The 16,750-nt window shown below is 42.0% G+C and overlaps 1 protein-coding gene across 4 annotated transcripts in view; it reads left to right on the top strand.

Moving 5' to 3' along the window:
- The window catches only part of atp2b3b (ATPase plasma membrane Ca2+ transporting 3b), a 347,919-nt gene that overhangs the window by 155,166 nt on the left and 176,003 nt on the right, over positions 1–16,750 (top strand). For all 4 annotated transcript variants that reach the window (XM_034172060.1, XM_034172063.1, XM_034172062.1 and 1 more), the window contains exon 3: positions 13,802–14,059. In XM_034172060.1, the coding sequence (XP_034027951.1) occupies positions 13,802–14,059 (258 nt within the window). The remainder of the gene's footprint in view (positions 1–13,801; positions 14,060–16,750) is intronic.

The following is a 16,750-nucleotide window of genomic DNA, read 5'->3' as shown; positions in this document are numbered from 1 at the left end:
ACCGCTGATGGAACGCTACCAGCAGAAACACACTTTTGAGAAACTGTACAAACTTTATTTCTCAGTGATAATAATTAAAACCACTTTCAACTTACTATACTGTATGTATATTTTGATATTTATATCAGTTTTACCTCATTTTTTAGGTGTCATATCCACTTTAAGTGTAGTCCACAAATTTTCAATAGGGTTGAGGTTGGGGTTTTGGGAAGGCCATTCCAAAAGCTTCATGTTAGCCTGCTTTATCCAACTCACAACCCAGTTTGATGTGTGTTTGGGATCATTGTGGCCAAGTTTCAAGCATCTAGCTGTTGATATGAGGTGATGTTGAAAGATTTGGTGGTAGTAATCCTTCTTCATTATTCCATCCACTTTGAGCAGTACATCAGTTCCACTGGCAGCAAAACAGCCCCACAGCATGATGCTACCACTGGGAACTTCCCATTAGTCCTAGGTTCTGCTAGTCTTAGGGTCCACTAGTCCTTCTATTAAGTACAGCATGCTGAAGCTGTTTTTACATTTATGGTTGGCTATATGTTGCACTAAAGTAGTTAAATAATGTTACAACAGTGTGGCAATTAAAAAAAATGTGTATTATGGCGAATTGCCATTATTTGTTGATTTTCAATTCAACAGATTTATAGACAACAGAACAATTAAAGGTGATTAATGGCATATGTCAACAGACTCATTCATCTAATAATATAACAGCTATTGTTAGAGATAATTGTCTGTTTATTCTGTTGTGTAAAGTGTCCTTGGGTTCCATGAAAGGGGCTATATAAATCCAACCTATTATTACAAATTACAAAACATTATAGATTTTTTTTTTGGGGGGGGGGGGTGGTTATGACCTTGACATCGTGATTTGAGCAGATTAGAGTCATTACAAAGAGGCAAAAACATTATGAGCTTAGGGAGTGGTTGAAAGTGATTTAGAGTGATCCATTTATCAGAATTGCAGCAATGCTTTCACACCAAAGCTGTCAAAGACAATGTTACTATTTCTGTTACATTACCTGTAGTTTAAAGCATCAGTGTCTTCATGCTCTTTCACTGTATTGATGAACTTTCTTCTTAGCAGCTATGATTTTAAACGTTTTGCATACGGTTTCTGCTTCATGCGCACTTCATGCCCAATTTGACCACATTCACAATATGTGCGAAGGGGCCCTAAGGAGCTACGTCTCCAGAGAGGAGAGGATGATAATAATGATGATGATGATATAGAGTTATAGCTACAGCTAATTTTCAGCTGTCGTACCTAGTTGGGCTTTAAAACAAATACAACATGCAAAATTACAATCCTATAAAAACACAATATACTGAACAGGTATCCTATATGCATTGGTGGGCACAGCTAACCAAAAAAGTTAGCTTCGATAACTGGTAATCAGCTAACTGAAAAGTTATCTTTTTTTAACGCTAAACTGCCTAAAAACTTATCGGAAGCTACAGATAACCGATAACTTTCAATTTTGCCTCAAATGTGCTCTCAGCTACTAAGAAGCTGATTTTGAGTTTAAACACAGCCAGAGCTTCTAATAGAACCAACAGCGATCAGAAACCCAAACAACCAATGAGCCAGTGCTTGTCTTTTGGGCGCTCTGCCCCCTGCTGTTAATAAATAAATAAATAAATAAAAAAGCATCATTTACACTGACAGGATACAGTGGTCCCTCGATGAGGCAGAGGTCTTGAAATGGAAAGCAGGTTTGAATTATGGTTTTGCTTTAAAAATAAAATTATTCCGGATAGAATAACTACATTAATGTAACCTCTTAAAATGTACAAAGTGATACATAACACATATCTGTTCATTTTAAAATAATGCACTAATTCTGAAGATTTGAACATTAACATGCCCAAAGGGAATTATGGGTAACTAAGCCTCCGCTCATACTGATTGGTTGATTCATTCATTCTATATAAAACCAACACAAGTGAATCAATGTAACATGTTGGTGTTTGCAAATAAATGTGCTTTTGTAAAATGTGTCATTTTTTTTTCATTTGTATTAAAAAAAGAAAGAAATTTTCAAGATCCCGCTAGACAGCCCCTAAGCGCACACGTGATGACATCACAACTCTATCTGGTTAGGGAGACAAGGTTTCTTTCAATTACAAGAATTGTCAAAAAACTTTCTCGTGTGTGGTTGGAGTAACGATGGATAACGATGTCAGTCGCACAAAGAAATCAAATACGTAATAGTGAAAACATGTTCGGTGCAGTGTCAAAACAGAACAGTCAGTCGCTCTGTGAGGCATCATACTCGTAACATCAAGCCTGGTTCACATGGCAAGATAATTAGGCCGATATTGGACCCGATCTTCCCCTTCCGACAATCTTAAGGACGCCCCGAGAATCGTGATGACGCTAAATATAATCTTATCAGATATTCCTGCCGTGTGTGGTGTGTTAAGAAGGACGTGAGGAGCTAAATGTGACATGCAGCCAATCAGAAAGCGAGGTGTTTGACCTGGGAATGTTCGTGTGTGAAATCTGTTCGTGTGTGTTGTTTTTACCATGTGGCTGACACCACACACTGTACAACTAAACCTGTCAGATCTATGATTTCTTTTTCTCACTACTGAACAGACTTTTCAGCTTTGAGAAGCAACCTTGGGCTTCTTCTGGCATTTTTACATAAAACAAACACAATAACAACATTTATAAACCCAGTGAATATATTCACGAGAGTTTTAGGCACAATATACAAAGAGTTTAATGCTGTTGTCTGTGTGGAGCCTGAGCAGAGCATCTCAAATGGAGAGATGTCGTGAATACCCATAATGCACTGGGCACAGCTGCATGTCCACACTAAAACATTCAAAATTAGTGCATTACTTTAAAACTAAAACATATATCTGATATTTTCACTTTATAAAACTTCAGACGTGACGTTAATTTAAATAACTTGTCCGAAATTGGTTTGGTTCAAATTTTAAACATAAGTTAAAACTGTATGCCACTGGGTGACTTGGGTGCTACTGCTAGCATATCAGTATGGGGTCAAAAGAAATGAGTTTTTTGTCTGACCAGTTCTCCGTTGCCTGCAGAGGATAGAGCAGTTTCTTCTGGAACCAGCTTATCGGAAGATAATTGGTCCGATGATGGTTTTCAGAGTTATCTGAAAAGCTAATCTGACAATGAAAACATTAACTTTGCTAATTAGCGGATTAGCGGAACTGTGCCCACCACTGCCTATATGATAACAAGTACAACCTAGCCTACAGAATTACATTCAAAATGATCACAATTCTAAACAAAATAGAATAAACTATTCAGTTCAATTTATTACATTTATATATCACCAAATCACAACAAAGCTGCCTCAAGGCGCTTCACACAAGTAAGGTCTATTCTTACCAACACCTAGAGCAAGCACACAGGCAGCAGTCGTCAGGAAAAACTCCTTCTGATGATTTGAGGAAGAAACCTCAAACAGACCAGACTCAAAGGGGTGACCCTCTGTTTTGGCCGTGCTACCGACACAATTGACAATACAAATATACAGAAAGTTTTGGGGAGGCCTGCAGAAGGGAGGCCTGCAGAAGAAGGCATCCAGTACCATCTCTGGATGGCGCCGCACCTCAAACAGAGAGAAAAAAGCAGAATCAGGTGGCAGAAAGACAACAAATACAGTATAATTTGTCAGCATTAAGCAACGTGAAAAGCAGAAGAAATACTAAAGTGATCGCTGACCACTAGTCCTAAGCTTCACTGAATGATCCAGACTTTAGATAAAGTTGGGCCCGCGGCCCGCTCCGTTTCCTAATAAAATGGATTTAAAAGGGTAGAAAGCATAGTAACATACTATGCCAGTATGCTAGCAGTATGAAAGGGAAAATACGAGGTCTGTCCATAAAGTAACGGCCATTTTTATTTTTTTCAAAAACTATATGGATTTCAAAGGAACACAAAGGAACACCTCCGTTTCGGAGTGTTAGAGGACAAGTTGGGACATGCCTATCTCGGCTTTCAGTGCTTACCAGTCGAGTGAGTATAAGCAAAATTGTGGAGAGCTGGACATGTCCAAACTTGTCCTCTGACACGCCGAAACGGAGGTGTTCCTTTGTTTCGCTTCATCAGCGAATCGGTCGTGACGCGCGAAGCCTCCGCGCGGCTTTCCATGACAAAATCTCTTGTTAAAAGTGAAATCTGCCAGAAAATGGCTGATGTCCAGCTCTTGTGATAACCAGAGAAAGAGCACACGACGGTCTCGTATCCACAGAGACATCCGTTTAGAAATGATCCAGTGGTTTGTGCCTCGTCGTTGCAGCTCGGAGCGCGGCACACCGAGCGTCCTTAAAGGGGTCCTTAAAGCTGTAGTTAAAGTCCTTATTCTGTGTGAAGCCCGAAAAAGTTTCACCGAAAGCCAGATAAATTTTTCGAATGGTTTCCAGGTGCCAGTCTCTAACAGCTTCTGAAAAAATTCTGATGGAAAAAAAGTCCTTTTCATTCCGCCATTTCCAGACAATGAAAATCCGATAAGGGGGCGGGACCACTCCTTCCACAAGTCGTGTTCACAGGCGAATGACGTCACCGACAGGCGTGGAAAAATTCACGCATGCGCACGAGGGTTCAAGCATGTCTGACGTAAAAACATATGAATTAAATCCATATAGTTTTTGAAAAAAATAAAAAGGACCGTTACTTTATGGACAGACCTTGTAAGTGTGTTTTAAGTCTGGACTTCAAAGTCTCTACAGAATCTGACTGTTTTTCTTGATGCAGGGAGATCATTCCACAAAACAGGTGCACGATAATTGAAAGCTCTGTGACCTGCAGACTTTTTATTCACCCTAGGGACACAAAGTAGTCCTGCACCCTGAGAACGCAAAGCCCGGGCCGGTATGTAGGGTTTAATTAGGTCAGCTAAGTAGGGAGGTGATAGTCCGTGAATAATTTTATAGGTGATTAGCAGAACCTTAAAATCTGGTCTCACAGGGTTCAGTCACACACAAACGCTATATACAAATAATTCAGTGTGTAAGAAAGAGGGAGAGACAGATAACATCTGTGGCTCTGACAGGTGATGCTTTGTGCGTTTGCCTGACACAGTGATGTATTTATCTACTTTCTTGCATAAGGCAGGCAGAAAGAACCTACAGTCCATCCTGGACTGTAGGTTCTTTTTGAGACTGCCACTTGTTGATCCTGAGGTGCTGCACTTGTTAGCACAGACTCCCCTACCTGTGTTTCTTTAACATCTGGATGCTGTCTTTTATGTTGCTCCGCTGAATCCAAGTGCTTTTTTATTTTTTAATAAATGAACCATCTGTAGCTTGTTGCATGAAGCCCAGCGTAGTGATACAGTGTTTCTAAGTTTCACTTATGGTCATCATTCGACGCACTTTCTGAACATTTCCCATCGTTTTGCTGAAAACTCCTGAATTTCTTCCTTTTTAACAGATATCAAGTGATTATAGCATATTTTTGAATGCTTTTTAAATGTTGTCACCGTGCTTTCCTCCTCTGAACTGCTATAAGAATGCTATAAGAATACAACATTATTACTCGAGTAAAGTAAGTAGTACCGACTTCAAACATTGATTTTATAAAAACTGCAGATTACAAACGGAGAGCTTTTTCCCTCTAGCTCAGGACCAATATATCTTTGTAACTGAGTAAAGCAGTTGTAGTGCTCCATATGTCGGAGCAGGATGAAACGGTCTAAGATAGGGGTCTTCAACTCCAGTCTTCAAGGACCCCTGTCCTGCAGCTTTTAGGTGTGTCTCTGGTACAACACACCTGAATCAAATGGCTGAATTACCTCCTCAGTATGCAGTCAAGGTCTCCAGAGTGCTGCTAATGACCTCATTAATTGATTCAGGTGTGCTGAAGCAGTGACACATCCAAAAGTTGTAGGGCACTGGTCCTCAAGGACTGGAGTTGAAGACCCCTGGTCTAAGAGGAGAACATTCCAGAAGGACAACCATCTCTGCAGCAATCCAGCAATCAGACCTGTATGGTAGAGTGGCCAGACGGAAGCCACTCCTTAGTAGAAGGTACATGGTAGCCTGCCTGAAAATTTGCCAAAAGGCACCTGAAGAACTCTCAGAACACGAGAAACAAAATTCAGAAGTATTGAGCAAAGGGTATCAATAATTACAGTATGTACATGTGATTTCTTAGTCTTTTTTAAAATTTTTAATAAATTTGTAAAAATTAAAAAAAACTTTTTTATGTTGTCGTTATGGGTTGTTGTGAGTAGAATTTTGCAGGAAAAATGAATTTACTCCATTTTGGAATAAGGTTGTAACATAACAATATGAAAAAAAAGGTGAAGCGCTGTGAATACTTTCTGAATGCACTCCATATTTCCTATACATCTTCATTCCACCACCGAATCTCCCAGTCTTCCTCTATCCAGATGTCACATCCAAATGTCACACCCCATACATTCCTGGCTTCACCTCCATCCAGTGGCTGTTTCTCCTGTTCCCTGAAGTTCACATGATAGTCTTCCTCCTTCAGTACACAAGAATGGCAAATCAGTCGGATTTGGTTTCCTAGACTTACAAAATAAGAACAGTACAGACAGTGAGTGCAGAATTGTGATCCAATAAATACTCAAGCCATTTCAATGTCTCACACAAGTAGACTTACTTGATTTTGTCAAATGCTTTTGAGTTTCAAATGACAAAACTGTACTACTGTGTAGTGTACTATAATACTGTTATCCTTTAACTCAGTGTACAATCTGTTGAGAAGGAGCTGAAACATTACTAACTGAAAATGTGCCCAGAAAAACCTGTCTGATCAGAATGCACAATCTGTGATGACATCCTTGAACCTAGAACCTTAGATTATCTTTTGATCACAGTTTAATAGTGAAATGTATGTGTAGCTTGATGGTGAAGGCAAATATTAGATATAAATATCTAATATAATATAAAGATTAATAATAATAATAATAATAATAATAATAATATATAAATATTAAATATTAGATTTAGTTTTTAATTTAATCTTTTGTTAAAAAAAAAAAAATCTACAGCCGACACCATCTAGCCCTGGCACTTTACAGAAGAAAATATGTGTATAGCAGAAATGACATCTTATTTTCAAAAGGAAGACTCCAATGCCTGTTTATGAAGCTGTATCAAATGGAATATTGAGATTTTTAAAGATAATCCTGGAGTTTTCCACTGTGGGTGCAAAAGTTGCTGGATGACAGCTCCTGATAAAAAATCCCTAAAACAGTTACTTCCTTTGGGTTAGTAACTAAAGCACCTGATTTTGATTTGATAAATTGCTTGTTTAGCTAATGGACCTTTAAACTGTCTTGCTAACAATTTATTTGGTTTGTCTTCTAATTCAAAAATATTTCTACATCTGCTTTAACTTTCATAACACGTCGGCTAAGAACATTGTCATATTCGTGTTTAACATAAAAATCTTACCATGATACATGGGTGACACGGCGCTTTTGTAGGTCTGTTTCAAAATGGGGAGAATGTCTTCATTTTTCATGCAGGTATTTATTTAAAGACCATTTGTGTTGTTTTCTGGAGTCAAATGAAATAATATGCATAATGACCTTGAAGGTTTCCCACAAAATTGAATCAAAAACCATTGCATTAGCATTACTGACACACACACACACACACACACATAGACACTGTCATGGTGGGTCCTGGCTCAGGGCGAGGTTATGGGTTTGTACCCTGTTGTCGTCAGCCTCCCCTTATTTGATCCTCTTGGTTGCCCTTTTATGATCATTTTGTATTATGTTTTCTCTGATTCTGTTTATTATGTATCTTTGGCGTTTTATTATCTTGTTGTACGAGGTCTGTCCATAAAGTAACTGTCCTTTTTATTTTTTTCAAAAACTATATGGATTTCATTCATATGTTTTTACGTCAGACATGCTTGAACCCTCGTGCGCATGCGTGAGTTTTTCCACTCCTGTCGGTGACGTCATTCGCCTGTGAGCACGCCTTGTGGAAGGAGTGGTCCCGCCCCCTTGTCGGATTTTCATTGTCTGGAAATGGCGGAATGAAAAGGCCTTTTTTCTATCAGAATTTTTTCAGAAGCTGTTAGAGACTGGGACCTGGAAACCATTCAAAAAATTTATCTGGCTTTCGGTGAAAATTTTACGGGCTTCACAGAGAATAAGGACTTTAACTACAGCTTTAAGGACCCCTTTAAGGACGGTCGGTGCGCCGCGCTCCGAGCTGCGACGACGCGGCACAAACCACTGGATCATTTCTAAGCTGATGGCTCTGTGGATACGAGACCGTCATGTGCTCTTTCGCTGATGAAGCAAGACAAAGGAACACCTCCGTTTCGGAGTGTCAGAGGACAAGTTGGGACATGTCCAGCTCTCCACAAGTTCTCTTACACTCACTCGACTGGTAAACACTGAAAGCCGAGATAGGCATGTCCCAACTTGTCCTCTAACACTCCAAAACGGAGGTGTTCCTTTGTCTTGCTTCATCAGTGAATTGGTCGTGACGCGCAAAGCCTCTGCACAGCTTTCCATGACGAAATCGCTTGTTAAAAGTGAAATCTGCCGGAAAATGGCTGATGTCCAGCTCTTGTGATAACCAGAGAAAGAACACACGACGGTCTCGTATCTACAGAGCTATCAGCTTAGAAATGATCCAGTGGTTTGTGCCTCGTCGTCGCAGCTCGGAGCGCGGCGCACCGACCGTCCTTAAAGGGGTCCTTAAAGCTGTCCTTAAAGCTGTAGTTAAAGTCCTTATTCTCTGTGAAGCCCGTAAAAGTTTCATCGAAAGCCAGATAAATTTTTCGAATGGTTTCCAGGTGCCAGTCTCTAACAGCTTCTGAAAAAATTCTGATGGAAAAAAAAGTCCTTTTCATTCCGCCATTTCCAGACAATGAAAATCCGACGAGGGGGCGGGACCACTCCTTCCCAAGGGGTGCTCACAGGCAAATGACGTTACCGACAGGCGTGGAAAAACTCACGCATGCGCACGAGGGTTCAAGCATGTCTGACGTAAAAACATATGAATGAAATCCATATAGTTTTTGAAAAAAAGGACCGTTAATTTATGGACAGACCTCGTATTCTTTTTGTTTTTGGTATTGTTTCCTGTGATCATTTGTTCGTCATTCCATTATCTGTTTTGCTGCAGGTTCTGGTTTTGTTTCTGTTCTTTCTTTATTTTCTGGTCATTCCATAGTTTGGTTTCTTATTTTCTGTGATGATTATTAGTTATACTTCAGCCACGTTCTCTTCTAGTTTAGGTAATAATCTGTTCTATCTTATTTCCAGTGTTTGTGATTAGATTTATACTTCTGTCATATTCATATTTGGTTCTAGTCTTGTTTATAGTCTTTTATTATTCTTGTGCTATTTTTAGGTCTGTCACTCTGTTTCTTAGTTTGCCCTTTATTTTGCTCATGTTTCCTTTTGTTGGTCTGTACAGCACATTATATTTTCACCATTGGTTTTCATTCACTGACTCTTCTTGCTTTTGATCTGCTTCGTTTTCACTCACTCTCTCTCTCTTGCTTCTCATCCCGTCTCTTTGCTTCACCAGACCACACCTCCTTCCAGAACCTTCAATTACAAGTGCACCTTGTTACATCACCTGTTATTTAAGCCCCCACTTCCCTCACTGTGGTGCCAGCTCATTGATCTTTGTATCTTCATTCCAGCCTTGATCTCATCTCATTTTGCCTCATAGTGATTTTTGACCTTGTTCTGTTTATCCAGATTTTGCCTTTTGCCTCAGCTTCTGATATTGTGTCTCTCCGTGCTTTTGACCTCAACCTGTTCCTGACCATGTATTTTTGCCTTGCCCTTATCTGTACCTTTGCTACACTCCCTGCCTTTCTGTGTACCGGACTCTGGACTGTTTTTGATATAATGCTTATTATTACATTTTACATATTGTCTGAGAGTTTGCATTTGTGTCCACCCACCTTCTGTGCGACACGAACACATATCCTGACACACACACAAATTCAGTAGAGGTGCTGTTATATACGTAGGCTTGAAAGGACTGGCCTTCTTGAAGAACAGGATTAAAACGGCAGCAATATATCGTTTGGGGAAGTGTCTCTAAGCGAAAACAAAACTTATTCATCAACATGGCAGAATAAAAATCTCTCTCTGTTAGATGTTGCAGTCTCCAAATGCTGCATGTGTTCTTTTGTTTTAATCTTTTGGAATGAAGTGTTTAATTTGAATTTGAGTGTTACTGTGACCTGTTGATTTGTATTTGCGTGTGAGATTAGCCAGAGAATCAGTGCAGCAGGGATGGTGTTGCATGTGCTCTTCCATACTGTTGTGACTGTACTCTGTCCTTACCAGATGCCCGATGCGGCTCTGCTCCAAGCTCCTCATGGATGACCAAGCTTCTCACCTTATTACTAAGGGAGACACCAGCCACCCTCCTGAGGAAACCCATTTCAGCCGCTTGTACCCGCAATCTAGTTCTTTCGGTCATGACCCAACCCTCATGACCATCTGTGAGAGTAGGAACGAAGATTGGCCAGTAGACTGAGAGCTTCGCCTTTTGGCTCAGCTCCCTTTTCATCACAACAGTACAGAAGAGCGCATGCAACACCATCCCTGCTACACCGATTCTCTGGCTAATCTCGCGCCCCACTGGCGACTCACCCGTGAACAAGACCCCGAGGTACTTGAACTCCTTCACTTGGGGAAATAGTGCAGCAGCTAAGAGAATATTTATAGCAAAATACTGCAAATGGTGATACAAGCATCAAATTCAGCAGAAATACTCCTTAGACATTATTCTTTTAAAAAAATGACTAACCACGTGAATTTTCAAAAGGTGGCCAGGTAGGGGTCAATTAAAGAATTACACAGGGGTCAAAATTAAAAATGCTTCAGTCAAATTGAAAACTACACTATATTATTTGTCTAATCATAACTAATCAAAAAAGGTATAGTTTGGACTGTCTATGACTGAATGTTCAGGAGTTATGGCATAAAAACAGCAAAAATGGTGACAAAGGTCAGTTTCAGTTTGTATATGGGTCAAAAGTTAAAGTTGCTCCAATTTTAGTAACAAATTATGCAGTTATGTGCCTAAGACTTTCAGGCCACAGCTCCCCACTGCAGCTTCAGCAATGGAAGCTTTGAACATTGCCCATTCTGGTTCAATACCCCCAACATTCACAGGGACGCCAGACAAGTGCCACCGGAGGTGTGAGTTGAAAATCTGTCAGACAGTGGGCTCCTCCAGATGTTCCCAATTCACCCACAGTATTTGTTTGAGCTTACCAGGTCTGTCCAAAGCCCTCCACCACCGTCTGATTCAATTCACCACCAGATGATGATCAGTTGACACCTCTGCCCTTCTCCTCACTGGAGTGTCCAGAACATGCGGCCTCAGATCAGATGATATGATTACAAAATTGATCATCGACCTTCGGCCTTGGGTGCTGTGGTACCATGTACACTTATGAGCATCCTTATGTTCGAACATAGTGTTTCTTATAGACAGTTCATGACTGGCACAGAAGTCCAGCAACAAACGACCGCTATATGATCAGGGAGGCCATTCCTCCCAATCACTCCTCTCCAGGTGTCTCTGTCAATGCCCTCGTGTGCGTTGAAGTCCCCCAGCAGAACAATGGAGTCCATCATTGGAGCCCTATACAGGACTCCATTCAAGTACTCCAACAAGGCTGAGCACTCCGAACTGCTGTTTTGTGCATATGCACAAACAACAGTCAGAGTCGTCCCCCCCCACCCAAAGTTGCAGGGAGTCGACCCTCTCATCTACCAGGGTAAACTCCAATGTAGTGGCACTCAGCTGAGAGCTCGTGAGTAATCCCACACCCGCCCGGTGCCTCACACCCTGGGCAACACCAGAGACAAGCAAGGTCCAACCCCTATCAAGGAAGGATTCTGAAGCCAAGGCTGTGCGTGGAGGCGAGGTCCACCAGATCTAACTGGTTGCGCTCCGCCTTCCACACAAGCTCCGGCTCCTTTCCCCACAGCGTGTTGATGTTCCACGCCCCCAGAGCTAGCCTCTGCTGCCTGATTTTGGACCATCGAGGCCCTCAACTTTCACTGCCGCCCATGGGACAGCGCACCCGACCCCACCGTTTCCCCTGTTCGTGGTGAGCCCACATGGTGGAGATGGAATGTTCACATTGCCTTTTCAGGATGTGCCCAACTGTGCTCCATAGCAAGCCTGGCCACCAGGTACTCGCTGACGGGTACTACATCCGGGCTTGGCTCTAGGTAGTGACCCCAGGGTTCCTCTGGACTGGGTCACATTTCCTCTGCCTCATTTTTTCATCGTGTCATTGTGAACCATGCTTAGTCTGGACCCTCGTCCGAAACCAATTTGCCATGGAAGACCCTGCCAGGAGCACAAAGGCTCCAGACAACACAACTCTCGGGTTCACTGGGGCACACAAACCTCTCCACCACAAAAAGGTGATAGTTCCCGGTGTAAAACTTGCACCAAATACCAATGCGGATCTGGCTTTACCTGCTGTAGTGAGCCAGACCAAATGGAAGCAGCCGAAAGGATGACAACAACGCTTGCTGATACTCTTTCTTTCCAGCTTGTGATCAAAAGAGACTAAGAGAGAGCTAGCAAAATTTTTCTAGAAGTACACTGGCCTTTTGTCAGCTTGTACTCCAGGATGTCATGAGGAGTGATAGACAGCTGACTGCATTAAGGCAGGAGGTTTAGAGTTACTGACATATCATGGGTTCTGAGGGTCTGCCAGAGTAACTCCAATGTCATCTTGGTATCTGGCTCTTTGATCACAGTATCTAAAGCAGTAGGAGTGTAGGACCAGCTGGTTGAAGAGTGTCCTGTTGAATGAACCAAACCACTTCCTTTTTTATGTCTGTGTGCAGTATGTTGTTGGATTGGTGTTGTTCCTACCATATGCCCCTTATTTCCTCATTTTTTATATTGTCTTGTTTGCAGCTTTCCTCAGACACAAGTGACCAGTTTAATTTCCAGGGTTTTTGCCAGGAACTATCTCTGGCACTTATGTGGGAGGGTTGGAAGGAAGATGACATTGATCAGTTTTTGCTTGGTGCTCATGGGGATGTTGGGATGGTGCAGAAGACAGTCAAGTTGACAACTGACTGCATTTGCTTTCTGACAGTGTGTCTCAATTTCCCTGTTCAGTTTCTCATTTTTATTGAAGAGATTTCTGACCCTGCATTATGAAGAGTTTTTTTGTGTAATGATGATGTTAAATGGTTACATTATGGGTTTATGGGATGAATCAGCATCTTCATGTACATCACTGGGTCACCGTGTGAGTATATATGTTAGATCTGCCAGTCACCCTGTTTGGTTAAGAACTGGCAGTAATCCCGTCTAAACCATTCTTGAATAATCTGCATGTTTCTCGAACGTTCTTGCCTTCTGCATGTTCTGCATCTGTATTTCACACTAGATGGCATCCGAAAACAATATTTTCTGTGTCACAGTAGGTGGTAACAAGGGTCGTCTTGTTAGAAAGATCATGTGTTGCTTAACACTATGTCAGTATTTACCATCATTCGGGAAGGTTTTGCTTATTTCACACTAGAAGTCACTAAAGCAGTAGTTTCCACCAGTGACACCAGGAGGCAGCAGTGCATCACATCTTCTTCTTTGATAAAAAAAAATCCATTTTATTGCTGATCTGTATTTCAGTGAATGATCAGGGGCTAACCTGCCCAGTATGTTCGACCTGCGTGCCAAGTTTCAAGATACTGACGTTGGTCTTTCATGATTTATTGAAGATGAAAGATTCTTCACTCACTCAATCATTCATTCACACACTCATAATAATTCTACATATTCCCTTCCATCCCTGCTTTTCTCTCTCCAGCATGTGGGAACGTGTCGTCAGGTGCTCACGACGAAGGTGAGGCAGAAGCTGGCTGGATCGAGGGTGCAGCCATCCTGCTGTCTGTTGTGTGTGTTGTCTTAGTCACGGCGTTTAATGACTGGTCCAAAGAAAAGCAGTTCCGAGGTCTGCAAAGCCGGATTGAGCAAGAACAGAAATTCACTGTTGTCCGGAAAGGAAATGTTATCCAGATCCCCGTAGCCGACATGGTGGTGGGGGACATGGCCCAGGTCAAATATGGTAAGAAGATCCCAACAAAAGCTTATTTCATTTACGTGAAATAAGTTATTGTTGCAAGTTATTGTACGAGGTCTGTCCATAAAGTAACGGTCCTTTTTATTTTTTTCAAAAACTATATGGATTTCATTCATATGTTTTTACGTCAGACATGCATGAACCCTCGTGCGCATGCGTGAGTTTTTCCACGCCTGTCGGTGACGTCATTCGCCTGTGAGCACTCCTTGTGGGAGGAGTCGTCCAGCCCCTCGTCGGAATTCCTTTGTCTGAGAAGTTGCTGAGAGACTGGCGCTTTGTTTGATCAAAATTTTTTCTAAACCTGTGAGACACATCGAAGTGGACACGGTTCGAAAAATTAAGCTGGTTTTCAGTGAAACTTTTAACGGCTGATGAGAGATTTTGAGGTGACACTGTCGCTTTAAGGACTTCCCACAGTGCGAGACGTCGCGCTGCGCTCTCAGGCGGCGTCATCAGCCTGTTTCAAGCTGAAAACCTCCACATTTCAGACTCTATTGATCCAGGACGTCGTGAGAGAACAGAGAAGTTTCAGAAGAAGTGGGTTTCAGCATTTTATCCGGATATTCCACTGTTAAAGGAGATTTTTTTAATGAAAGACGTGCGGACGGGTCCGCGCGTCGGGACGCAGCCGGCGCGGAGCGGTGGCACAGGAAAAACACCTCCGTGTTGATAACCATTTGTAAAATCCAGGCGGCTTTTGATGGCTTTCAGTGGAGTGAGTATATGAGAAATTATTTAACAGCTGGACATGTTCCAACTTGTCCTGAAGGCTTCCAACAGAGGTGTTTTTCCTGTGGCGGAGCGTCGCGGCGGCTGCGAGCCGACGCGCGGACCCGTCCGCATGTCTTTCATTAAAAAAATCTCCTTTAACAGTGGAATATCCGGATAAAATGCTGAAACCGACTTCTTCTGAAACTTCTCTGTTCTCTCACGACGTCCTGGATCAATAGAGCCTGAAATGTGGAGGTTTTCAGCTTGAAACAGGCTGATGACGCCGCCTGAGAGCGCTGTGCGACGTCTCGCACTGTGGGAAGTCCTTAAAGCGACAGTGTCACCTCAAAATCTCTCATCAGCCGTTAAAATGTTCACTGAAAACCAGCTTAATTTTTCGAACCATGTCCACTTCGATGTGTCTCACAGGTTTAGAAAAAATTTTGATCAAACAAAGCGCCAGTCTCTCAGCAACTTCTCAGACAAAGGAATTCCGACGAGGGGCTGGACGACTCCTCCCACAAAGAGTGCTCACAGGCGAATGACGTCACCGACAGGCGTGGAAAAACTCACGCATGCGCACGAGGGTTCAAGCATGTCTGACATAAAAACATATGAATGAAATCCATATAGTTTTTGAAAAAAATAAAAAGGACCTATACTTTATGGACAGCCCTCGTATAAGTTATATTATTGTATAAGTTATTGCATGCAGTTATTGTTTTTACTGTATTATCAATCAAACTGATCAGAAACCGTAACTTCGCCAAGGCTGATCTAGAGGGTATGCTCTGAAACCCACATCATAAGTGCATTTGTGTGATGTCATTTGGGTGGCCACTTCCACATTGCTATTTTCACCGCACGTAATCTGCTGACAAAGTAAGAAGTAGGGCACAAAGGCGTTTTTAGTCTTAATTAATCACAGGTGTGTTTGGCGCGTAACAAGAGTGACGCCGATCATAGTGTTATCTGTCATTATGGTGTGCATTTGAACCTGGTGCACTGATGTTTAAATGTCGGCCACATCGGGTAACAGAAGTGAGTTGTGGAGGGGCCTCCAAGTGTGTGTCCACTCAATCTCCTCCGTATCCCATCAGGCACATCCCCTATGTCTCCTGGATTGTCCTTTGTTCAGCCCTTTTTTCTGCCTTCCTGCGACCCTGCACAGGCAGAAAACTAGTATCAAAATTAAGTGGGAAGCTTCGATAGGCTCATTTGAGACACAGTCAGAAGAAAAACAAGTTGCTGTTCCTTGACTGGCTGCTTGAGGTTGGCTCCAAAAGTGAACAGGTTCCCGCTGAAATCCATGTTAAAATGTCCGTCTTTAGAACAGAAATAAACATGTTTACAGCCTGGTACAAAAAACTGTTTTGATCTCTATAGCTAGTTTCTCCCTCCATGACAACTTTACGGGGGGGGGAGGGTGTCTAACTTCTTAGTTTAAGATGCTTTAAGCCATAAAATTATGTATAATTAGGGGCTGGGTTACTTTGAATGACAGCTGCTGAGCCGAGGACCTCTGACTCTCACACCATGTGTGCTCAGAGGCCGCTCAATACAGTCGCTAGCTGTTGTTGAGGGTTGTGTCTGTTATTATGAGCATTTTATTCTAAACATCTGAAATAATAGCTTGTTTGGTGGTGAAATAACCTTACGGCTCATTTCAGACATCCCTGCTGCAATTTTCTTGCTGAGAGAAATTCTCATCTAATTGAATGTTGTGTGCTAACAGCGTTATCACCTTTAGCAGCTATTGGTATCTTCATCCATTATGTCCCTTTAATGCACAATTACTGAGAAAATAAGCGGCTCATAACTTTTAATGCCCACTCCAAAGCAAACCATTATGAGAACCACTGTGCAGTCCCAAAGATGTGATTAAAAAATAAACACCTGCTCTGAGGTTAGCCTGTTAGCTTAGCTGATTTGGACTCAAAGATAGGGGCATGTTCAGGCTTCCTT

The sequence above is a fragment of the Thalassophryne amazonica genome, chromosome 6 (genome assembly GCF_902500255.1).
Source record: "Thalassophryne amazonica chromosome 6, fThaAma1.1, whole genome shotgun sequence".
Lineage (NCBI taxonomy): Eukaryota > Metazoa > Chordata > Actinopteri > Batrachoidiformes > Batrachoididae > Thalassophryne > Thalassophryne amazonica.
This window is presented reverse-complemented; position numbering and strand designations above follow the sequence as displayed.